The sequence below is a fragment of the Vulpes lagopus genome, chromosome 9 (genome assembly GCF_018345385.1).
Source record: "Vulpes lagopus strain Blue_001 chromosome 9, ASM1834538v1, whole genome shotgun sequence".
Taxonomy (NCBI): Eukaryota; Metazoa; Chordata; class Mammalia; order Carnivora; family Canidae; genus Vulpes; species Vulpes lagopus.
In genome coordinates, this window is record NC_054832.1 from 41,060,806 (window position 1) to 41,087,420 (window position 26,615).

At 36.2% G+C, this 26,615-nt stretch overlaps 1 protein-coding gene across 2 annotated transcripts in view; it reads left to right on the plus strand.

Moving 5' to 3' along the window:
* The window catches only part of VIRMA (vir like m6A methyltransferase associated), a 58,592-nt gene that overhangs the window by 16,887 nt on the left and 15,090 nt on the right, over positions 1-26,615 (plus strand). For both annotated transcript variants that reach the window (XM_041768548.1, XM_041768549.1), the window contains exons 6-17: positions 1,848-1,970; positions 3,327-3,599; positions 5,699-6,839; positions 8,426-8,917; positions 9,853-10,007; positions 12,788-12,870; positions 15,480-15,573; positions 15,746-16,290; positions 16,814-17,049; positions 17,701-17,953; positions 20,853-21,070; positions 25,159-25,291. In XM_041768548.1, coding sequence (XP_041624482.1) covers positions 1,848-1,970; positions 3,327-3,599; positions 5,699-6,839; positions 8,426-8,917; positions 9,853-10,007; positions 12,788-12,870; positions 15,480-15,573; positions 15,746-16,290; positions 16,814-17,049; positions 17,701-17,953; positions 20,853-21,070; positions 25,159-25,291 — 3,746 coding nt within the window. The remainder of the gene's footprint in view (positions 1-1,847; positions 1,971-3,326; positions 3,600-5,698; positions 6,840-8,425; positions 8,918-9,852; positions 10,008-12,787; positions 12,871-15,479; positions 15,574-15,745; positions 16,291-16,813; positions 17,050-17,700; positions 17,954-20,852; positions 21,071-25,158; positions 25,292-26,615) is intronic.

Sequence of the window (26,615 nt, forward strand, 5' to 3'; positions counted from 1 at the left end):
CCCTGCAAGGAGCTTGACGAGGGACTCAATCACATATCCTGGGATCACACCCTGAGCCAAAGGCAGATAGATGCTCAACTGCTGAGCCACCCAGGTGTCCCTACATTTTATTTTCTTCCTCTAGTTTCCCTAGAATGCTTTTTGAATTGACATGAGGTTTTTAAATTTAAAATATGTAAATGTAATATAATCTAGTGGTTATTCATAGTTTAATATCAAAATTATTTCCAAAGGAATTGAGGAGTGGGCCCCTTTCATCTCCTTTCTTAAATCTTACTTGTTAAAAAAAAGAATCTTACTTGTTCAGTAAAGTTAATCTTTCAGTTCTCTTTTTATTTTTTAAAGATTTATCCATTTATTTTATTTTATATTTTTAAAGATTTTGTTTAGTCATGAGAGACACAGAGAGGAGAGAAGCAGAGACCTAGGGAGAGGGAGAAGCAGGCTCCCTGCAGGACTCGATCCCAGGACCCCCAGGATCATGACTTGAGCCAAAGGCAGATGCTTAACCACTGAGCCACACAGGTGCCCCTATCCATTTATTTTAGAAAGTGAGAGTATGGGATGAGGGCAAGGGTGGGGGAGGTTTGGGGAGAGAGGCAGAGGGAGAGGCGGAGAGAGGGAATCCTGAGCGGACTCCTGCTGAGCACAGAGTTTAAAAACAGGAGGCTTGATATCACGACCCATTACCTGAGTGGAGACTAAGAGTTGGACACCAACCCACTGAACTACTCAGGCCCCCATCACTTTTCTTTTTCTTTTAATTTTTTGTTTTCTGTGCTCATTTGTTTTTTGTTTTTGTTTTTTGTTTTTTTTTTTTTTACCAGAGTTTGAGCTCTTTGTGGACTGAGAGTCTTTTTTTTTTACATTTGTGTTTTTAGTCTTAACAGATCTAGTCACAGTGCCTAACATATATAGTGGCTACTCAGAATTTTTGTTAAATTTACTGTCTTGTATTAAAATTGACACGTATGCTCATATATTTTATGTCTGTGAATATATATGTATGTTTTTAGTTTCTTTTTTAAATAATTGTAGATCCATCGGAAGTTGCAAAGAAATGCATGAGGAAGTCTTGTGTACTCTTTCCCCAGGCTCCCCCACTATTAACATCTTTTACAACTGTAGAACAATATCAAAACAAAATTCTTTATAGAGCTTGTTTAGATTTCACCAGTCATAACGTGTGTGTGCATGTGTGTGTATATAGCTGTATATAGCTTTATATTATGTATAGCCTTTCATTACCACCACTACAATCAGATACAAGATTACCTGGTGTTATTCTTCAATAGCTATACCCATCCCACACATCCCTAACTCTTGGCAGCCACTAATCTGTTCTCCATCTCTATGATTATATTATTTCATGAATGTTACATAAATGGAATCATGCAGTAGGTATTTTGAGTTTGGCTTTTTCCAGTCAGCATAATTTTCTTTGAAGTTCATCCACTTTGTTGTGTGTGTTAATAGTTTATTAGATTAATATGATTATATCATAGCTTACTTAACTGTTCAACCACTGAAAGACACTTTGGTAGTTTCTAGTTTTTGACTTTTACAAATAAAACTGTTAGGAATAGCTTTAAGTATACATCTTCCTGAGGGAAATAAGTCTTCATTTTTTTGTGATAATGCCCAAGGGTGTATTTTGGTGTGAGAGAAGTCAGAAATTCTAACTTTTGTAATATAAATTAATTAATAAAATTTGTTAAGTGTTAGGAAGGAAAAGTTTATCAGCATATTTTGAAGATGAAAAACTCAAATGATTAACAGCATTTTTGTCATGCATTCATTTCACTTTAGTAATTTGAAAGTTCTTTTACTGTCTCTACTAAAACTAGCTGATGGGGAGAAAGAAGATCAGTTTAATGGAAGCCCTCCAAGACCACAGCCAAGGGGACCAAGAACTCCTCCAGGACCACCTCCACCTGATGATGATGAAGATGATCCCATACCTTTGCCAGGTATGAATAAAATCAGTCCATCCCCCCTCCCCCAATTAATGTTATAGTGCTTTTTGATTAAAGGAAAAAAATTAGATACAGGTAATGAGATTTTAATGAAGGCCCCCCCCCCCCTTCCTGTGCAGTATGTCCTTGTCTTTTTCTGTTGGTAGGTGAACTTGTTTAAAAAAAATCAGTTCAGGGGATCCCTGGGTGGCGCAGTGATTTGGCGCCTGCCTTTGGCCCAGGGCGCGATCCTGGAGACCCGGGATCGAATCCCACATCGGGCTCCCGGTGCATGGAGCCTGCTTCTCCCTCTGCCTATGTCTCTGCCTCTCTCTCTCTCTCTCTCTGTGTGTGTGTGTGTGTGTGACCATCGTAAATAAAAAAAAAAAAAAAAAAATCAGTTCATTCATTTGAAGTGATAGCAACATTGCTTTGAAAATAAAGTGCTGTAGCGGTGTATATAGAAGAGTACCAGTTGAAAAATCAGCAGTATATATTGGAAGAGATGATAACTTGTGTACTTAATAGGTTAAAAGAAAAGGATTAGTTTGTGGTGTTAAACATAAAATACTGTACTTTGGGCAGCCTGGGTGGCTCAGCAGCGCCTTCAGCCCAGGGTGTGGTCCTGGAGACCCGGGATTGATTCCCATGTCAGGCTCCCTGCATGGAATGGAGCCTGCTTCTCCCTGTGTCTGTGCCTCTCTCTCTCTCTCTTTGTGTTTCTCAGGAATAAAGAAATAAAATCTTTTTTCTTTTTTTTTTAAGATTTTATTTCTTTATTCCTGAGAGACACAGAGAGAGACAGAGACATAGGCAGAGGGAGAAGCAGGCTCCATGCAGGGAGCCTGATGTGGGACCTGATCCCAAGACCCCGGGATCATGACCTGAGCCAAAGGCAGATGCTTTACCACTGAGCCACCCAGGTGCCCCTAAATAAAAATCTTTAAAAAAAAAAATAGTGTACTTTATTAATTCTCACTGTATAAACTTAGGCAATATATACTCTTAATATTTTTTTTTTTTTAAGATTTTTCATTTGTCTCTTAGTGAACAAGAGCAAGCACAAGCAGTGGGAGGAGCAGAGGTTGAGGGAGAAGCTGACACTCCACTGGGAAGGGAGTTTGGTGTGGGGCTTGATCCCAGGACACTGGGATCATGACGTGAGCTAAAGGCAGATGCCCAACCAGCTGAACCACCCAGGCACCCCTAGATTCTTAATATTTTTAAAAACAAGTAATTCTACCATTTTTAAAAAAGGGTATTTATGAGCTCAGTCATCCAAAATGTCATTAAGTAGTTGCAGTATCCGGTCCTGCTCACTCCTGTTGCTTAAACCATTAAAATAATCTGTGTTTTAACTCAATTTTTCAGTGTCTGGTGATAAAGAAGAGGATGCTTCTCACAGAGAAGATTACTTTGAACCCATTTCTCCTGATCGGAATTCTGTTCCCCAGGAAGGGCAGTATTCTGATGAAGGAGAAGTAGAAGAGGAACAGCAAGAAGAAGGAGAAGATGATGAAGATGATGTGGATGTAGAGGAAGAGGAGGATGAGGATGAGGATGATCGCCATACAGTAGATAGTATCCCTGAGGAGGAAGAAGATGATGAAGAGGAAGAAGGTGAAGAGGATGAAGAAGGTGAAGGTGGGTTATATTTATTAAGACTTTTTTTTTTTTTTTAATTTTTTTATTTATTTATGATAGTCATACAGAGAGAAAGAGAGAGAGGCAGAGACACAGGCAGAGGGAGAAGTAGGCTCCATGCACCGGGAGCCCGATGTGGGATTCGATCCCGGGTCTCCAGGATCGCACCCTGGGCCAAAGGCAGGCGCCAAACCACTGCGCCACCCAGGGATCCCCTAAGACTTTTTTTTTTTTAAGATTTTATTTATTTATGTCTCTGTCTCATGAGACACACAGAGAGGCAGAGACACAGGCAGAAGGAGAAGCAGGCTCCCTGTTGGAGCCCGATGCAGCACTCAGTCCCAGGACCCTGGGATCACAACCTGAGCTGAAGGCAGACGCTTAACTGACTGATCCACCTGGATGCCTCTAGGATTCCGTTTTTTGTTTGCTTTATGTTTTACTTTATTTTTTCTCTATCAGCTAACTGTTGTTTCTCTGTTCACCCCACAGGTTTAATCTCTTTTTTACCAACTAGCCTAAACTATCTGGCTCTTATTTGCATTTTCATGGGAGAGAGATTGGTTGCTACAATATCAGTTGCCCCTTGGTACCATCAGCTTTGGCCAGGGAAACAAGATCTTGTAGCAAATACCAGATGATTAAAGATTTGGTGGGCTGTTTTCAGAGTAAGGAGTGGTGTCGTAAGCTAGATGGAATTCCTAAAGATATCTGCCATTTAGATATTTTAACAAAATGCTACATTTTTAGAAATTCAGGGGAAAAAATCTCAATTATACAGGGTTGTATGACAACATGATGGAGACTTTTGATTAGGCTTTATTTTTCCTTTGAAAGCAACAAGAGATACTCAAGACTCTTATTGTTTTTAAAAATATTTCTTAATTTGCAATTAAGAAATAGCATGTAATGTTAAAGCATTTATGTAAAATGACAGATAAAACTGCCTTATTTTTTCTAAAATAGCGAGGGTGAGGATGATTCTACATGAGAGTAAGGGTCATTTTGGTATCATAGGGCCCCTTTTACAGAATACAAATAATTAGGTTATTGAGTGATACTTTTTAGCTTCTCCTGTTCCCAGATTAGCAAATAATACTTTTTATATTTATTGTATTTGGCAAGTAGTAGTTAGATTTCAGGCAGGCTGTTTTATTAATCTTTTTTGTAGAGAAGGGGAGAGAGAGAGGCTGGTTAATTTCATTTTTAATAGAAGATATCTGGCTTATCCCAGAGTCAGGTCTTTGGAGGCCCTTGCCTTTTCAGAAATGAGTATATGGCTAAGGCCAACTTGTTTTGAGCGAAAGAATGTTAAAAGATGGCTGATGCTGGAGGAATACTCTAGAAACATTTCCCTTTCTTATGTAGACTATTATTACTCATACCAATTTTCCCACAGCCAAGTAATAGCAGTGTTAAAAAGTAAAACCAGGTTTTGTCTCTAATCTTGTTTTTTTTTTTTTTTTTGAAATAGAGGAGAAAGTTGCTCATGTATCATGATAAGAAAGCTTTGCTTTGGCCCAGCTAAGCATTTTAGGTGAGCAACTTTTCCATAAAAATAAAATACAGACCTAGGAAATTATACAATAGATAAGTGAAGAGAAATAAAAATTCAGGAATATGAAATTAATGTTATAAAAGAACTTAAAATGTTTTCACTGAAAATATTTGGTTTAGTTTTTTGACTATGGCATTATTAGTTCAATTTAATCTTTGTTCATCAATTTTTTTTGTATCTTAAAAATACTTAAAAATATTCTTTCGTGAGAGTAAGGTTGACTTCCTTTTTGAGAGAGGTATTTTTTGTTACTTTACGATATTTTAAATTTTATTTCTGGAGGAAAAGATATTGGTAGCAGAGTTAGTTGTAAAGTTGAACAGATAGAAGACCTTGCTTATGAAGTTTCTCATTAATCTATTAGAAATTATAAAATGTTGGTAATTGTTGATAAGATGTTGGGGTGGGAGTTAATTTTGTTGAGAAGTCATCAGTTTTTATTTTTTTGCCATACTAAATAAAATATTTTTTTGATTAGCTGGATTTTTTGCATTAAACAACAGTGATGTAATAATTAATTATTATTCAAACTGATTTTCAGGGGATGATGGTTATGAACAAATTTCCAGTGATGAAGATGGAATTGCTGACTTGGAACGTGAAACCTTTAAGTATCCGAACTTTGATGTTGAATACACTCCTGAAGACTTAGCTTCAGTTCCTCCTATGACATATGATCCATATGACAGGGAGCTTGTACCACTCTTATACTTCAGCTGTCCTTACAAGACTACTTTTGAAATTGAAATCAGTAGAATGAAGGATCAAGGTCCAGATAAAGAAAATTCAGGGGCAGTAGAAGCCTCAGTGAAGTTAACTGAGCTGTTAGATTTGTATCGGGAAGATAGAGGTGCAAAATGGGTAACAGCTTTAGAAGAAATTCCAAGTTTAATAATAAAAGGATTAAGTTATTTGCAGTTGAAAAACACAAAACAAGACTCTCTTGGCCAGTTGGTAGACTGGACCATGCAAGCTTTAAATTTACAAGTAGCTCTTCGCCAACCCATTGCCTTAAATGTCCGACAACTCAAAGCTGGGACCAAATTAGTGTCCTCCCTAGCAGAATGTGGGGCTCAAGGAGTCATGGGATTGCTACAAGCAGGAGTAGTCAATGGGTTATTTGAGCTCCTGTTTGCTGATCATGTCTCATCTTCCCTTAAGTTAAATGCTTTTAAAGCTTTGGACAGTGTCATTAGTATGACAGAAGGAATGGAAGCTTTTTTAAGAGGTAGGCAGAATGAAAAAAGTGGCTATCAGAAACTTCTGGAGCTGATACTTTTAGATCAGACTGTGAGAGTTGTCACTGCTGGTTCAGCTATTCTTCAGAAGTGCCATTTCTATGAAATCTTGTCAGAGATTAAAAGAGTTGGTGACCATTTAGCAGAGAAGACTTCATCTGTTCCTAACCACAGTGAACCTGATCATGACACAGATACTGGACTTGAGAGAACAAACCCAGAATATGAAAATGAGGTAGACACTTCAATGGATATGGATCTTTTGGAATCTTCAAATATAAGTGAAGGGGAAATAGAAAAGCTTATTAACCTCCTAGAAGAAGTTTTCCATTTAATGGAAACCGCGCCTCACACAATGATCCAGCCACCTGTTAAGTCTTTCCCAACGATGGCACGTATTACTGGACCTCCAGAAAGGGATGATCCATACCCTGTTCTCTTTAGGTAAGACATTTTTGGTTTGGGAAAATAATATTTCACAGATCACCACAGGCAATTTTATGTGGTTGATTTTGTTTCTTTAAATTTGTCTGTAAGTAATGCATATCTGTGTAAGGATACTCTGTATTTCAGAATAGATAGTCGTGAAACTGAGAAATATCCTAGTGTGGGAAAACTATATTTTAAGTGATGGTAAGGTTCTGATGTCACCTATGTAGGCATCCAAGATCACTCTCAGGATTTGCCGGCAGGATTTACAGGACTCAATACTGAACTCACAACTATGATTTATTACAAAAAAAGGATACTAGGCACAATCAGCAAAGGAAAAGGGTACACGGGAAGAAACCTGAGGAAGCCAGTTAGAAGCTTCCAGAGTCCTTTTCCAATGGAGTCATATAGGACCTGCCTAATTCCCCCAGTTTTGGGAGAAATTGTGACAAATTGTGACAATGTGTGTGAAATGTTGCATACTGAGGAAGCTCATTAGAATCTCAACATCCAAGCTTCTTATTGGAGGATAGCCAATAGGCCCCCAATATCTACTGTGTTACAAAATCCCAGCCTCCCAGAAGGAAAGCAGGTATTCAGTGTTTTGTTTTCATAGACACTTTTGAGGCACAGTGAGCATTCCTATCAATTGGGTGATGGGAACCCCTCCCGAATCCAAGTTCCCAGATGCTAACCAAAGGCCCACCATGTAAGAAGGTGTTCTTAAGAGTAAGTAGTCTGAGGCCTGCAGTGTTAACTATTTTCTGAATATTCCACAAAGTGGTTAAAGATGCTCTTATACCTAGTACTTCAGGGGTTTTGGCTTCTTGAGGGTTCTGTTTGCCTTCACAGCCAAGAAGTTACTGGAGGTGTTTATTATCCTAAAGTAGAAACCTGAGTTTAAGGAGTAATATGACAGGCAGTTATATACTATATAATTCCAAATATAGGACATTCTGAAAAAGGCAAAAGTATGGAGATAGTAAAAAGATCAATGATTGCCAGGGGTTAGGGTAAGGGAGAAGAATGAATACTTAGAGCACAATATTTTTAGGACAGTGAAAATACTCTTTATCAGTAGCATTTGTGTCTGTTTTGGGGTCTTGAGTAAGTTCATACTTTTTTCTTCTAAAACTATGTATGCTAAAAAGTGGTTCTTGGGTTTGATAAAAGTGCTATGTATGGTAATACTAACTCTGAAATACTAAAAATTGATAATTTGAATTTGTTTTCTCTAGGAAAACTAATTCAGATATACTACCTGTAGTGAATATAAATAAACTATATATTTTTTATAGTATATGTACTATATTTTTCGTACATACACTAAATCAGTTATAGTGGTATACTGTGTGTGGAGTAGGACCATGGTGAAAAAGGATCATTTGATAAGTGGTCTGGAAAGAAAGCCCAGAATTTAAAGTCAAGGTTGATTCTGGAAAGAGAAGACTTGTCAACAGTTATATGTCCAGCATCCGTTGAATTTTAGCTAGAAAAAAGCCTCACATAACTTTCACTTTTATTTGACCCAGTGAGAGAAGAGCATAAATGAAGAATGTTTTGCACTAACTTCATATATGTAATTAATTTTTCTACAGGTATCTTCATAGTCATCACTTCTTGGAGTTGGTTACCTTGCTTCTATCAATTCCAGTAACAAGTGCTCACCCTGGTGTGCTGCAAGCCACAAAAGATGTTTTAAAGTTTCTTGCACAGTCACAAAAAGGTCTTCTTTTTTTTATGTCGGAATATGAAGCAACAAATTTGTTGATACGAGCTCTGTGTCACCTTTATGATCAAGATGAAGAGGAAGGTCTTCAATCTGATGGTGTTATTGATGATGCATTTGCCTTGTGGCTTCAGGACTCAACACAGACGTTGCAGTGTATTACAGAACTGTTCAGCCATTTTCAGCGTTGCACAGCCAGTGAAGAAACTGACCATTCAGATCTTTTGGGAACCCTTCACAATCTTTATTTGATTACTTTTAATCCTGTGGGAAGATCAGCTGTTGGCCATGTTTTCAGTCTTGAGAAAAATCTCCAAAGTCTTATTACTCTAATGGAGTACTATTCCAAAGAAGCCTTAGGGTAATTTTCTTTTTATATTGAATTTTCTATTGTACTGGAAAACTATAATTATTTTTTGACGTAATACATAATTTGTTAATTAAGGATTAGAATGATAGAAATTCTAAAATGTAGGGTGTGTCTGTAAAGCAACAAAATGGGTCTTTTAGCAGCTTCTTCCAGTTTCCCCTTGGTGTTGACAAGATTGCGACTATAGTACTCTTGCTAGCATATATGTAGGGGGGTTGTAAGGCACCAGAATATATACCTGCGGAGAAATGAGGATTGTTTTGCTGTCTTGAATTTTCCCTTGCCTTTAAACTATGGTGCTCTGGTTTCAGAAGTACTTTGAATGGGGCCAGGGAGGGTAGAGGATTGAGTTTAGTGTCTGAGGAGAGAAACATACCCCTCCTGGCTCATGTCATACAAAGCAGAGACATCCAGGTAATTGGCCTCACAACAGGGTCTTGATATGACTCTTTGAGTGACAGGTCTTTTTGGGGGGACTAGGAAAGGCAAACAACAGTGGCTTCCATACGTAGCTCTACCTCAGCAGTTTTACGGTAAAAGACTGAGAGACGATGGCAGTAGATTGATTCATCATGCTTATTCCTACTTACCCAGAGTGAACAAATATTTTTTTAAAGGAGACCATTGAAGTATACTTTTGAATCTTTCGTGCTGACTTCATGATACTTCATTGTTCTTCTGATCTTATTTCTTAATAGAATTTCACTTCCCATTGTGATGCATATGCTTTGTTTATATACTTTTAAGTAGTACTTTCAGTGAATTGGAGGTGAACTTTAAAATCTGCTTTCTTGTCTTCAGGAAGTTAGTCATGTTTCGTTGTAAAATTCCTTGGTCTCTTTAAAACCAAATAGAAAAAATGTTTAAAATTGTTCCTGGAAAAATTGTTTTCATACCAAAAACTTTAAAACCTTATTTTGTTTCAGTGATTCCAAGTCTAAGAAGTCAGTAGCTTATAATTATGCATGCATACTTATTTTGGTGGTGGTTCAGTCTTCCAGTGATGTCCAAATGCTAGAACAGCATGCAGCATCTCTCTTGAAGCTTTGTAAAGCAGATGAAAATAATGCTAAATTGCAAGGTATGGTACTTGAAGTTATTTAAGCATTTATGATATGTGAAGGAAAAAGCCTTTGAATATCTGTAATTGGTACTTTATCATGTTTTAATAATATACACAGCAATACTCTGTTACTTCTTGAAAGTACCCTTTATGAAAGTATTTTATATGATATTCTTAAAAAGATTTTTAGGAAATTATCACAAGTACCTTTTCTAGGAAGATCATGGTAATTGGTACTTGAAGTTCCTAATCAAAATGGAAGTAGCTTAAAGGTGAACTCAAATGTTCAGGTTTTTTTTAAGATTTAAAAATTATTTTTAAATTATCTCTATACCCATGTGGGGCTCAAACTTACAACCCTGAGATGAGGAGTCACATGCTCCACCAAATGAGGCAGCCAGGCACCCTGAACTTTTTTTCTTCTTTTAAATAGCATCCATGCCCAGCATGGAGCCCAGTGTACAGCTTGAACTCACAACCCTGAGACAAAACCTGAGCTGAGAACAAGAGTCAGATGTTTAACTGACTGAGCCACCCAGGCACCCCTTCAGAAGTTCAATTTTGTGTATAGTTTGTGTATGTGTGTGTTTTCTGTATATATTTCTAAGTATAATACTGTTCTAAGTACAACTTAGAAATCCATTTGTCATTGATAAACACACATGTGCTATCCTCAACAGTGAAGGGTAGTGAATATGAACATTATTTTCTAAAGTATATAAATCTGTGTTGAATGAGGCTTATGGAAACTGTCTGTGGACAGTTCTAAAAAATTGAAGGTATCTAAACACAATTTTTAAAATTTTGTTTTGGTTTCTGGCTTTCTGATCTTACCAAGTAGAAAATTTGATAATGTTGAGTAAATATTATAAATAGCATGTGGACTTTTTTTTTTCCTTTTATGTTTTTGAGAGAGAGAGAGAAAGAGAGAGAACACATAAGCAGAGGGGGGTGGGACAGAGGAAGAGGGAGAGAATCTTAAGCAGACTCTGCACTGAGCACAGAGCCCAATAAGGGACTTGATCTCACAACCCTGAGACCATGACCTTAGCTGAAATCAAGAGTCAGATGCCTAACTGACTGAGCCACCCAGGTGCCCCTGACTTTTTTCTTTTTAATCTTCAATTTTATGTGTGATACCACCAGTAAAAGTATGAGTTAGGAAACTCAATTTCCCATATAGGAAATAAGTTTTTTTCCTGTAGTGTGCTATTGTGTTTTTTCTCTGTAGTGTAGTGAAGTATTATTAATACTTTAATACTTATTCTGGGTGATGGGTACACATATTTGTTTTATTATTTATACCTTTAACTTAGCAATATATTCTGTATATATGAAAGAGTTAATTTAAAAATGCATAGGAGGGGATCCCTGGGTGGCTCAGCAGTTTAGCCCCTGCCTTCGGCACAGGGCATGATCCTGGAGTCCTGGGATCGAGTCCCGCATGGGCTCCCTGAATGGAGCCTGCTTCTCCCTCTGCCTGTGTCTCTGTCTCTCTCTCTCTGTCTCTGTCTCTCTCTGTCTCTCTCTCTGTCTCTTATATTCATGTCTATCATGAATAAATAAAGAAATCTTTAAAAAATAAAAATAAATGCATAGGAAAAATACTCAGATGTACATAGGTGTAATCTTCATGGAGAAGTCTAGCATCAAGGAGAGACATGACTATTATTTTCAATTTCCTTTAATTATTCTTGTAAAGTGTCTAGAGCTGGCATATCACTTTTTACATTAGAATGTTTTTCTAAAATAGTTCTAAGATAGTTTTAGTGGTAAATTATGGGTGTTTTAGCATAGCTTCTAGATTTTTTTCCTACATTATTCTACCCAGTTTTTGTTTTTTTTTTAAGTATAGTTGACATACAGTGTACATTAGTTTCAGTTGTACAGCAACATAGTGATTCCTCAACTTTATACGTACAACATAATGATTCCACAATTCTGTACAGTTATGCTATACTCACCACAAGCATAGCTACTGAGTCACCGTACAATGTTATTATACCATTGATTATATATTTATGCTGTACTTTTCATCGCTGTGACCTATTCATTCTATAATTGGAAGCCTTTACCCTCACCTCCCCTTCATCCATTTTGCTCATCCTTCCATACCTCTCCCCTCTGGAAACCATCAATTCTCTATATATTTATGGATCTGTGTCTGCTTTTTTGTTTATTCATTTTTTCTAGCAGAGTTTGAATTCAGTGTGGTAAATGGTAAATTTCATTTGTAATTGTTTTATAAGGAAAATTTTGGGATGATAGTGATCACTTTTAATTTTGTAAAGGCAAATTAGGAAATAGGCAAAATTTAAAATTAATGTTAAGAGAAATGTCACTCAGCAAATGTCCCTCTCATGGGATTGATCCTATTAAAAATGAATACATTTTGTGCATGCTTTTTTAGGGGTGTGGGAGGGGACAGTAGCATTAGGTAAATAAGTACTATTTTATCATGTTAGTTCATAAGCAGTCAATTTTATAAATTTTTTTTTTTAATCTTGTGAGTTGATGGTCCTGGTTAAGTATGTAAACACTTAAGTTTTCGGAAACCAAGTAAGTGAAAATAATGGTCACTTCTTATTTCTAACCTGTATAGCAGTAGCCTATTTACATTTCATGTTAAAGCTTGTTTAGAGAATTAGACATAAGTTTATCCCTGTATGAAGTTTAGATTATTGAAATCAATGTGAATCTAATAATATTCTTCTTTAGAAAAGAACACCTTTACCTCCTTTGTTATAAAAACTTTTATTTTAAAATATTATATTATGAATGACCTTTTTGTTTTTAAGAACTTGGCAAGTGGCTTGAACCTTTGAAAAACCTTAGATTTGAAATTAACTGCATCCCAAACCTAATTGAATATGTTAAACAGGTAAGTAAAATCTAAAAGTACCTTGACTTTTTTTTTTAAGATGATTTATTTGTTTTATTTTAGAGAGAAAGCACACATGAGCAGGGGGAGGGAAGAGGAGAGAAGCGGACTCCCCACTGAGCAGGGAGCCTGACAGGGACTTCCATCTCACAAACCTGAGGTCATGACCTGAGCTGAAACCAAGAGTTAGTTGCTTTTTTTTTTTTTTTAAGATTTTATTTATTTATTCATGAGAGACCGAGAGAGGCAGAGACACACAGAGGCAGAGGGAGGGGCAGGCTCCCTATGGGGAGCCTGACTCTTGACTTGATCCCAGAATCCGGGATCACAACCTGAGCCAAAGGCTGATACCATCCAGGTACCCCAAGAGTCAGTTGCTTAACCAAGTGAGCCACCCAGGTGCCTGCCCCTAAAAGTGCCTTCATTTTATGGAACTATATCGTAGTATATAGCAATATTGCATTAAATCATTTATATAGATAATGCAGTAATGTTAAGTGTACTTGATTGATTTGCTAGACTTTATGGTACACATTGGTACGTGTATGTAGATGGGTGTGTGCTGGCGTGTGTGTGTGTGTATGAATGCACTTGAACGCATCCTGTATACTGTACTACTTTCCACTCAGATTCCGTTCTTTTTTTCCCCTCAAATTGGAGTAATAATATCTCCTACCATTTTGACGATACTTACAACAGCATTTTAAAGTTAAATGCCCTGATAATTTAACATAATTGTTTGAGTTAAGCTTTGGTGAAAAAGAACTTCCTTCAGAATTTTTAGGTGAAAATCAGAATCAATTCCAGATAATTACAATGGGACCTAGTTCTAAATTTGTTAATTTGGGATGGTCACATCTGCAAATAAAATATTCATAAAGGGCAGCCTGGGTGGCTCAGAGGTTTAGCGTCACCTTCAGCCCAGGGCGTGATCCTGGAGACCCAGGGTCGAGTCCCGCATCGGGCTCCCTGCATGGAGCCTGCTTCTCCCTTTGCCTGTGTCTCCGCCTCTCTCTGTGTGTCTCCAATGAATGAATAAATAAAATCTTAAAAAAATATTCATAAAAATTGAAAATCATATAAGAGTACATTTGAAAAATTCATGTACAATTTAAGTGATTAGTAATTTAAAAATTCATTAAAATTGTTGCATTGTTAATTAGTTTTAAAAGTTAGTATAGCATAGGAAGAAGGACTAAAGGTGGTCATAGGTGCATAAAAAATTTTTAGGTAGAGGGACAGAATTGGACCTTAAGTTATTTCCTCTTTCATTTAACAGATGAACTCTGTGTGTGTGTGTGTGTGTGTGCATGTGTGTATCTGTGTGTGTGTGTGTGTGTGTGTGTGTGTGTAAAACATCTTGGCTTTACAGTTGAAATGTATTTTATTAAAATAATATACATGTATTTCTAATCTTGTTGCTTTTTTGATAGAGCAACCAAGTACTCTTTGGGTTTATCTGCTTTAGATTTTTCTTTACTGACTTGTCTGCCCTTACCTTCTCTTTTTACTCCATCTTTCCTAAGAGTACTTTTACCTCATGTGGTACCATCATATTCTTCTGTGTTCCTTACTTACTTTGTGCCTCAGATGTCATCTGGAGCTTTTCATTATATTCAGTCTTTTATTTGGCAGAAGTACAATAGGTCCTGTAAATTTAGTTGTGTGTTCAGGGTACTTGTGCATGGTCAGGAGAATGTATAAGGTGTCCAGTAAACATTAGGTGCTTGGGTAAAAGCTTTTAATCAATAAAAAATTTAGCTCTAGAAATTTAAATTATATGCCATAATTAAAATAATTTTGATTTCTATGTAGATCCTTATCCATTAATTATAGTTAATAATAAGTGACTTTCATTCCAAGGTATACCAAAAATAGTTGATCTGAGACTGAAACTTCTTTTGGTGGCTGCATGCTGCCTTATGTAGGCAATGGAATTATTGTGGAAAGGCAGCAAGGAAGAAATGAGAAGAACTGTATAAGGGAAAGGAATTTTCTTATTTTTAAGTTTCTCCTCTGATGTTTAGAAGATAAAATAGTAACATTTAAAAATGTTACTTCTTCAGAGTTTTTTCAAAACCATCTGTATTCTGGGAAACTATAAAAACAAAGAAATGTTAACTATTTGCTGTTAGGAAACAGCATGGGAGGTGCTAAGGACATAGGCAACCATATTTCTTTTTCGTTTAACCATGCCCTACTGGATTCCTGTGGTATCTGCATTGAAGTATATGTTATGTAGTGTTGCTTCCTCAGTTTTGAAAGAGGTTTGGTACCCACAGGGCTTTGTAAAATCAGCCATTGCTTCGTTTTTAGGAAGGAGCGTATATAGAAAGAGTATGTTAAAAAGGGAGTCTTATTCATTCATTTTTGTATGTTACTTTCATTTTTAATCAGTGCTTTTTAATATACTTGAATTTTGTGATTATTTCATAAAATAACCTTTATAAACTTCATTAGTTTTATTCATGTTTTAACTTAAGAAACTTAAAATGGTGTAGGTACTTAATATGAAACATATTTTTAATTAAGGCCTTCTTGGGAAGTTTTTCTTGATTCATATCAAAGCACCAAGAAATTAAACTTCCTGTTCATTTTTATTTGTAAAGAATATCGATAATTTGATGACCCCGGAAGGAGTTGGCCTTACCACTGCCTTGCGTGTTCTCTGTAATGTGGCATGTCCACCACCTCCTGTTGAAGGTAATATGGCTATTATACTTTAAATTTACTTTATACTTTAATTTACTTTATACTTTAGACTATACTAAAGCCTAGTATAAATGCTATTTATTAAATAAAATATTCAAAAATCTTAACTGATTGTAAACATGTAAGTAATTAGTTTTTTTTTTCCCCCTTATCCTATATAAAGGTCAACAGAAAGACCTGAAATGGAATCTTGCCGTTATTCAGCTTTTTTCTGCTGAAGGAATGGACACCTTTATTCGGGTTCTGCAAAAATTGAACAGTATTCTGACTCAGCCTTGGAGGCTCCATGTCAACATGGGGACTACCCTTCACAGAGTTACTACTATTTCAATGGCTCGCTGCACACTCACTCTTCTTAAAACTATGTTAACGGAACTCCTGAGAGGTGGATCCTTTGAGTTTAAGGACATGCGTGTTCCTTCAGCACTTGTGACTTTACACATGCTCCTGTGCTCTATCCCTCTCTCAGGTCGTTTGGATAGTGATGAACAGAAAATTCAAAATGATATCATTGATATCTTACTGACTTTTACACAAGGAGTTAATGAAAAACTCACAATCTCAGAAGAGACTCTGGCCAATAATACTTGGTCGTTAATGTTAAAAGAAGTTCTTTCTTCAATCTTGAAGGTTCCTGAAGGATTTTTTTCTGGACTCATACTACTTTCAGAGCTGCTGCCTCTACCATTGCCCATGCAAACAACTCAGGTATCACTTCCATATAACATGCATCTTATAAATGACTGCAGTAACACTTTTTAAAAAGCCAGTGATTTTGCTATTAAAAACCTACAACCCTCATCCCCTTCCCCTAAAAAAGACATAAAATAACTGGATGAGGGTGAGATAAAACTGAAGCAAGTTGGTCTTTAAAGAAATATGGGGCAACATTTTAAATAAATTTTTGTTAATGTGAATTTTATTATGCTGTTCTGTATACTTGTACTTTTGTTATTTTTAAATCCTTTTTTTCCCTTTATCATGTGTTAGAATTTGCCATTAACTAGGTTGGTTCACCAATGGACTCTGCTCTACTGACTGCTAACCTGAGAACAATAAGATTTTCTAGATGCATTGAATTTAAGCAAATGTTTAATTGTATAATAGAAAAATGTTTTAAGCATGTAGTAAAGATGTTCTTTTCATAACAGTTCTTCCTGAACAGTTTTTCTGACTATAAATAAATATTAAAAAAAAATCTACGTACACACACAATATACTTTTTTAACAGGTTATTGAGCCACATGATATATCAGTGGCACTCAACACCCGAAAATTGTGGAGCATGCACCTTCATGTTCAAGCAAAGTTGCTCCAAGAAATAGTTCGCTCTTTCTCTGGCACAACCTGCCAGCCCATTCAACACATGTTACGGCGTATTTGTGTTCAATTGTGTGACCTTGCCTCACCAACTGCACTTCTGATTATGAGAACTGTGTTGGATTTGATTGTAGAAGACTTGCAAAGGTATTTTCATTTTGCATTAAAAATTTTTTCCTGAAGTTTTTCTTGACACAGATACATTTTTTTCACTTAGAATTTGGAAACCAGAGTTTAGAATGCTCAGATAATATATATGTATACACATATACAAATATACATATACGTGTGTATGACTATATGTAGATTATTTTTATTTTATTTTATTTTTAACATTTTTATTTATTTATGAGAGGCACAGAGAGAGAGAGGGAGGCAGACACACAGGGAGAGGGAGAAGCAGGCTCCATGCGGGGAGCCTGACGTGGGACTCAATCCCGGGACTCCAGGATCAGGCCCTGGGCTGAAGGTGGCACTAAACCGCTGAGCCACCTGGACTGCCCCCATAAACTATTTTTAATTAGAAAACTATTTCATGTGCAAGATACCTTGAAAGTCTTGATTTTGGGTATTTGAAAGGTGAACTATAAAGTACTCTAAATTTAAAAAGGATATTGAAATCTGAGTTCATAAAATTTTATAGTAGTTGTGAAATTCCAGAGAAGTTGTTATATCCAAGGAATGAAATATTTTATACAAGATTTGTATATGATGATATGTGTTGAAAAAATAAATATTAATTAAATTATGCCTTAAACTTAAGAATTTTGTTTACTAAATGTATTGATTTTATTTCAGCACTTCAGAAGATAAAGAAAAACAGTATACTAGCCAAACCACCAGGTTGCTTGCTCTTCTTGATGCTCTGGCTTCACACAAAGCTTGTAAATTAGCTATTTTGCATCTAATTAATGGAACTATTAAAGGTGACGAAAGATATGCAGAGATATTCCAGGATCTGTTAGCTTTGGTGCGGTCTCCTGGAGACAGTGTTGTTCGCCAGCAGTGTGTTGAATATATCACATCCATTTTGCAGTCTCTCTGTGATCAGGTATTTATAGTTATTTTATAAATTCTGTGTGTTTGTGGATTAAAAGCTTCTGTTGATATGAATCTTGGCTGTGAATACAGAGATCTCACCTGTTTTATTAATCCTGTTGTTTAGGGAGATCAGCTTGACTAGTAAACCAACGATAAAATGGTTTGGTGCTTCCTAGCTTTGTGTTTGCACTTGGCAGGTTTCTCTGAAGTCTCTTTTTCTTTATCAGATTGCGTCCTTGGATAGTCACTTTATGTGCCACTGAATTCTTTGGGGTTGATTATGCCTAGTATGTATGTTCATTTTCCTTCCACTTATACACAGATTCATTCTTGAATTTTATAGTTTTGTGATTAGTTGAATTAACAATATCATGTTCTCTTGTTAGGGCAACTTTTGAAGGTATCAGAGGCTACTGCAGTTTTAGTGTGTTTCAGACTACTCTGCTTACAGATGTTGACTAAAAGTAATAGTATCTCTGCCTGTCTGTATTATTGGCTTCCAGTTTATAATTCCATGAATTAATGAGAATTGTTTTAACTTTTAAAGCCCATTGTGATTGAGTTCTTTGAAGACTTTTTTTCTTTTTTCCTTTTTTTTTCTTTTAAGATTTTGTTTATTTTAGAGAATGCACACACAAGTGGGGAGAGAGGCAATGAACAGGGGGAGGGAGGGGGAAAGAGAGAGAATCTCAAGCAGACTCTGGGCCAAGCATGGAGCTAGACTTGGGGCTTGACCCCATGATTCCAAGATTGTGATCTGAGCCAAAAACAAGAGTCAGTTGCCCAACCTACTGAGCCCTCACACACCCCAATATCTTTGAAGATTTCTGTACATGTTAGTACTTTGGCTTATTGTAAGGCTCCTGCTATCTAATGATCAGATGCGATTTGTTTTTCAAGCAGAACACTTTTAATAGGATCCCATGTTGGAAGATTATGTTTTTTTCAATTGACAAAGATCCACCTTGGTTACATTAAACCCTTAAGTCAAGAAGGGGCGTTTTGGGTGTGACTTGTTTTCACAAAAAGAGGATCTGGTTGAAAATAGTTTGGGACCTAGTAGGAATTTTAAGTCCTTATACCTTAAAATGTCCATTTGATGTTTGTTGTATAATTCACATCAGGTTGTATGGCTACTCTGACTACGGGACCTTAGCTTCCCTGTTCACATAAACCTCATTCTTGACCTCATCTTCTATATTTTCCTTCTGATTTAAGCTTTGTTTTATAGTGGGTTTTTTTTTTTTTTTTTTTTAAGGTTCTATCCATTTATTAGAGCACAAGCAAGGGGAACGACAGGCAGAGCGAGAGGGAGAAGCAGGCTTGCTGCTGAGCAGGGAGCCTGATGCAGGGCTCAGTACCAGGACCCCAGAATCATGACCTGAGCTAAAGGCAGTTGCTTAACTGACTGAGTCACCCAGGCGTCCCATTTTGTTTCATAGTTTTAACCTGTGTTGAATCCTAGTTTGCAGTATGTTGAAGTGATTAAAGGCGATGAGATGTACCCAAAAATGTTTCTGTAAAATCTACTTTATTTACTTCAATAAAAAGAGTGCTGGGAATTTTTATTGTTGGTTAAACTTGCCTAAGCATTGAAAAACTGGAACTTTATTTTGTTTTATTTTATTTATTTTTATTTTTTATTAAGATTTTATTTATTTATTCATGAGAGACACAGAGAGAGAGAGAGGCAGAGACACAGGCAGAGGTAGATGCAGGGAGCCCAATGTGGGACTCAATCCCGGGGCTTCAGGATTGCGCCCTGGCCCAAAGGCAGGCGCTAAACCACTGAGCCACCCAGGGATCCCCTATTTTATTTATTTTTAAATATTTATTTATTCATGAGAGACAGAGAGAGAGAGAGAGAAAGAGAGAGAGAGAGGCAGAGACATAGGCAGAGGGAGAAGCAGACACCTCACTGGGAGCCTGATGTGGGACTCCATCCCAGATCCCAGGATCATGACCTGAACCGAAGGCAGGTGCCCAACTGCTGAGCGACCCAGGCTTCCCGAAAAACTTGAATTTTAAAAGTATATAAAAACTAGAGGAAAATACTTAGTTGGAAGACTGTGCTTAAGTGTTTGTTTGCTCCATGTTTCTTTTTGTGATGTTTTAAATTCTGATATGGGTATGTTTTTTAAAATTTATGTCACTAAGAGCCGCCTGGATAGTTCAGTGGATTTAACATCCAGCTCTCGGTTTTGGCTCAGGTCATGATCTCAGGGTCATGAGATCGAGCCTTGCCCCCATCCAGCTCTGGGATCAGTGTGGGGAGTCTACTTGGGATTCTTTCCCTCTTCTTCTCCCTCTGCCCTTCCTCCTAACTGCTTGCACGTGAGCTTGCTCTCTCTCTCTTTCAAGTAAATAAATAAAATCTTTTAGAAAAATTTTATTTCACTGAATGATTTATTTTTTTTGAATGATTGCTTTATAAATTAAAAAAATATTCAAATGAATCAATAATACAATGACTTAAAATATTTTAGTACCAAAAGTAGTTCACTTAACCATTTGAAGATAGAAACAATACTTAGTGCGATGCAGAGAAAAATTTTTAGGGGCATCTGGCTGGCTCAATCAGTAGAACGTGCAACTCTTGATCTTGGTGTTATGAGTTCAAGCCCACTTTGAGCATATAGCCAAATAAATAATGAATGAATGAGATGTTCTTTTAAAGTAAAAGTATTGTAAAGTAAAATATTTGTCTTTAAGTGTATATCTTTATAGAAGATATTTTATAGAAGAGCAAAAGGTTCTTAATGTGTTTGAATTTATATTTAGAATAGGAAGGTAATGATATTTTGATGAAATAATTACTTATTAAATGCTGTGTATTTCTAATATAATAGTTAATTGATGGTGATAATAATTAAAGAAAAATTTCTCCCTACTTCTCTTGTCCCTCACAGGACATTGCTCTTATTTTACCGAATGCTTCTGAAGGTTCTATTTCTGAACTGGAGCAGCTCTCCAATTCTCTACCAAACAAGGAACTGATGGCCTCAATCTGTGACTGTTTACTGGCTATGCTAGCTAACTCTGAGAGCAGTTACAACTGTTTACTGACTTGTGTCAGAACAATGATGTTTCTTGCAGAGCATGACTATGGATTATTTCATTTAAAAAGGTAATGCTGTATTTAATTTTATATATTCCTGGACTTAATTTTATACTCTAATACCCCTTCCCAAATGGATTAATTCATGGCTAATTATAGAAGGTTGAAGATACAATTTCTTCCATGTGGAGAAATTTATATTTATGGAAAAGATTTGTTAGCAATGAAGTGAAGTGTGCTAGTAATAAAATCTTTAGGATTAAAATTATAAACTAAATAGGCAAATTAATGTGAGCATTTTATAGTATTTAGAAGGGAATCTTACTGTTCCAGGGATGTTAATTCACATTATGTTTGCTTTGTTGATATATTTACCTATAGTCCTTCAAAGTGATGGTGGTGTGATATTATGGACTTTCAAGCTAAAAGTACTGATTCTCTGTTATTTATTCTGTAGAGGAATGGCTTAGATAAAATTAATTTGAGATGATGTACACCTCAAGTATAATTTCTGCTCCAGTCTGTCCATGCTCTCAAATTTTTCTTCCCTAGGAAGGTAGTTGGGTATTATGTAGATTTCCTTGGGAATTTGTAGGAGTATGTAGGATTATGAGATATAAAGGAGGAAACATATTTGTGACTCTCATTAATTCTTAAAACATTGGTTGAAAACTTATGTTCCAAATACTGGTTTGGTGCTGACGCCTAACTTCTCTACTTCCATCTTCATTCATTCATTCATTCATTCATTTATTATTTAATTTTATTTGTTTTACTTCCATCTTCCGATAAACCTGTCTTATTTATATTCTCTTTTAATAGGTAGCACCTGCTGAAAATCCCAAGTTTTCTTCCTCCTCCTGCCCCATCCCCAGTTTCTCACTGGTAGTCTTTACATTTTACATCTGAAATGTCCTTTTTCCTATTGCCTAGAAATTTACTCTATGTCCTTTATTTTTTACTTTTTTAAAAAAATATTTATTTGAGAGAGAGAGAGAACACAAGCAGAGAGGGGCAGGGGGAGAGGGAGAAGTAGACTCCCCACTCAGCAGGAAGCCCAACATGGGACTTGATCCCAGGACTCCAGGACCATGACCTGAGCCAAAGGCAGCCACTTAAACGACTAAGCCACCCAGGCGCCCTGCTCTATATCCTTTAAAACTCATCTTGGGGATGCCTGGGTGGCTCAGTCAGTTAAGCGTCTGCCTTTGGTTCAGGTCATGATCCCAGGGTCCTGGGATGGTGCCCCACGTTGGGCTCCCTGCTCAGCAGGGAACCCAGTTCTCCCTCTCCCCCGGCTCATGCTCTTTCTCTCTCTCTGTCAAATAAATAATTAAATCTTTAAAAAATAAAAAATAAAGCTCATATTCTTCACCTCCAAGAAAGTCAAAACACTTTCCTTGATTCCTCCATTCCTAGCTCTTACAATACCCTTTGCATACATTTGCCATAGCATCATATATAATGTTTTTGGCTTTGCTGGATTCATTTTTCTGGTCTTTTTCCTGTCAGTAATCTTATCCTAAACTGTCTTAATCTATTCCCTTTTTCCCCGTTAGCTCTAATTTTTGTGCTAAGCTCTAAATAACCTATTGATCTATTTGACATCTCTGCTTGGCTGTCTAGTGGACAATTCAAACTGAATAGATCTAAGGCAGAGCCATTGATATTCTTGCATCAAGCATGTTTCTGTCTTGTTCATCCCAGTAAATGTTATCGCCAACCACTCTGTAGTTTTTTGGTGATATTCAACATGATCACTTGCTGGGTGCTGTCTGTCAGGGTTCTGCACTGGTAACTTAATAATTTTTTAAATCAAAATTTATAATTAGTAAATATTTTGGAGAATATACTTTGAGACTATGTAAATATCTTATTTCTGCTTAAAACTTTTGTCCAATAATTTTAGTATTCAGTGAATTTTGGCATGTGATAGTTTTTACTGTGGTGTCCTATCTCCTAATGCAAATTTCCTCTTTCTCATTTCTTTTTAATTTATTAATTATGCCTCTGTAAGGAAGAATTATCACTTTTCCCTCATTTATTTACTTATTTGCGATTTATATCATTATGCATTTATGGACATTAATTTTTCTTTGTATGATAATCTAATACTATTGTTACTTATTTTATTGTTCAGCTTGTGTCACTGAATTTGGTTCTTCTCATTGGATAGAGCTAGGAAATATATGCATGTGTCCTAACTCGTGCATACACACATCTACATTTGTTTTTGAAAGTGTTTATTTGTATGTATGTGTTTTTTAAAATGAGTCCATACTGACATTTTGACTCCAATCCAGTATCAGATGTTGATTCTAGTTTTCTCCCTTCCTTTGTAATCTCATTCATGTTTCATGTTGTAGAGTTCTGTGGATTTTGACAAGTGCATAGAGTAGTCATGTGTTTATCACCACAGCTGCATACAGAGCAGTTCCATCACCCTAAAATTCCAATGGGCTTTTTATATAGACAACTTCTTTACAAGTTGAGCAACAAAAATACCAGATTTTGGTATTGTTAGTTTTGAAATTTTTAAACATTCTAATGGGTATGTAGCCGGCTTCAGTTTTTGATCATGGGAATAAGGCTTATTTGCTTAAGGTTATATATAGAGGCTAGTAATTGGTGTCAGTTTAAATTTAATTTTAAATCCATGCTTTTTTCATTAATCGTATTGTCTTTGTATTTAAGATTTATTTATTTATTTATTCATTCATTCATTTATTTACTTATTTATTTATGATAGAGAGAGAGAGAGAGAGAGAGAGAGAGGCAGAGACACAGGAGGAGAGAGAAGCAGGCTCCATGCCAGGAGCCTGACGTGGGGCTCGATCCCGGGACTCCAAGATCGTGCCCTGGGCCAAAGGCAGGCGCTAAACCGCTGAGCCACCCAGAGATCCCCTTGTCTTTGTATTTAATCTCATTTCTGTTTGTTGTGCCTTACCCATTTCATTACTTAATAGAGTTCTCAAGAGCAGGAGTCTTTATCTTTCTCTCTTCTGTATTGCTCTACCAAGGTCTTCTATGATGGCATATCAACCACATTTTTCAAATAAAAATGCTGCATGTTTAGTGTTAATCTTACTTTCATTTTGACTAGTTATGAATTATAACTTAAAGGACGCTGTGGAATATTAGAATACTTTGCCCTTGAAATTCTCTTTTGATCAACAAAGAGCTGTGTTAGGGACTCCTGGGTGGCTCAGTGGTTGAGCATTTGCCTTCGGCTCAGGGCATGATCCTGGGGTCCCGGGATTGAGTCCCACATTGGGCTCCCAGCATGGAGCCTGCTTCTCCCTCTGCCTGTGTCTCTGCCTCTCTCTCTCTCTGTGTCTTTCATGAATAAATAAATAAATAAAATCTTAAAAAAAAAAACAACCCAAAGAGCTGTAAATGTATATAATAATTTTATCTGGACTGTAAATTATCATGATTGATTGTTATGCTTGAAGATTTAAGCGTATCATTTGCCAACCCTTGTAACAGATTGGCAAACCATGACCAAATTTAGCGCACAACCAGTGTTTGTAAATACAGTTTTATTGGAACATAGTCAGCATTTATGTATTGTTTATGGCTGCTTTCCACTACACAAGCATTTGAGTAGCTATGACTGAGACTGCTGCCATTGTGTATAGAAGACAGACCGCATTATTGTATAGCCTGCAAAGCGTAAAATATGTACTATCAGATCCTTTACAGAAAAAGTTTGTAGATCCCCAGTCTATACCCTGCATTTCTTTCTATCAGATTATAGTGCCATAAAGTCAGTCATTTTTTGTAGTTATTATGTAAATCTTTCTGGTCAAGCTTCTGAGACCGCTCTAACCTCCTTATATTAGAGAAATCCTCGGGCTATAAAAAGTATAAAAATAGGGAGCCTCAAAGTTTCTTTTGCTAAGTTTTATATCTTTATTATATGGAGGAAGTATTTTCTTTTTGTGGGGGTATTATTTTCTTTAAGAGCTTGAAGTTTATTTTTAAAAGGAGGTACCTGTAGATACTGCCTTGTTAAGTGGTGTATGTATATAGTCACACCAAAACATTTTTTAAATGGTGGACTGCATTTTGTTCTGTCTGAAACTGGAGATGGTTTATTTCTTATGCTTTTATACGTTTAAATTTTAAGACATGTCCTCTCTATTTATTTACAGTTCTTTAAGGAAAAACAGTAATGCTCTGCATAGTTTACTGAAACGAGTGGTCAGCACATTTAGTAAGGACACAGGTGAACTTGCATCTTCATTTTTGGAATTTATGAGACAAATTCTTAACTCTGACACAATGGTAAGTTAACATGTATATGTATGTGTTTGGTATTTTTTAAATTTACGAACTTCTGTCATAAGTTTAAAAAAGCAATTGCATTAAAAAATATCTTAGAATATTTTTTGGAAGTTTGAACTTTATGTTTTTTTTCTGTGCCCATATCTCACTATAAATGCAAGTTTTTGATTTATAAAAAAGATGTTTAAGAGCAGAATTTATTGAACTCTTTTTAAATTTATTAAGCATCATTAATTTGTGAATACTCCATGACTTGGCAGCTTAAATAGAGAAAATACTACCCATGGTGTCTTCATTTTTTTTTTTTTTTTTAAGATTTATTTATTTTGAGAGAGCGAGAGCGCACACATTAGTTGGGGAAGGGGCAAGAGGAGAGGGAGAGAGGGAATCCTCAAGCCGACTTCCCTCTGAGCATGGAACCAGACACTGGCTCGATCCTAGGACCCTGAGATCATGACCTGAGTTGAAATCAAGAGTTGGCTGCTTAATCCACTGAGCCATCCAGGCACTTCTAGCACTTCTAGTACCTTCATTTATCAGTCTTTCTTTTTTCTTTTCTTTTTTTTTTTTTCATTTATCAGTCTCTTAATCAAGTATTTGCCTACTTTCATTTAATTGAGCATTTACTGACTGTGTTTTGGATGTTGATTTTGGGGTGGTTGTAAAGTTTATTTTAAGGTATTTTGGGTCTATCATAGATACAAATTAAAGATTATTTCCCCAGTTCTAAAATTATATTATTAAATTCTATTTAAGAATTTGTCTCATTAGTATTTTCCAAAATCATGATATATGTTGTGGACATAATTCCCAAAACCTTTAATATTTACTAGACTTGCCTTCAAAAAGTGTTTGTGGTCAGATAAGTTTGGAAAAGTCTCTCCTGATAGAACTGAACTGTGCACATTAGTATAGTATAAGCTCCAAAAGTTCCTAAGTAAATAGAAAGTTGCTTTACTGCAGTTGAATCTAGCTTTTTCCAAATGTATTGCCTGCAAAATACTTGTGTGTGTGTGTATAATGTGTGTATACTTGTGTGTGCACAAGTGCGTATAGCTATTAACATCCTGTAGGTCTCTATTCTGTCAGCACTGGTTTAAGAAATTCAGTTTACATTTAAGATTCCTGTTTGGGAAGAGTTGTTTAGTACACTTTTGCCAAAGCAAATATAGTATGGGATGATTTCATAAAAAAAAAAATTAAATTTACTGTTTAGTATATTTCTTTTATGCATATAACTTATATTAAGAATATTTATTTCAGGGATCCCTGGGTGGCGCAGCGGTTTGGCGCCTGCCTTTGGCCCAGGGCGCGATCCTGGAGA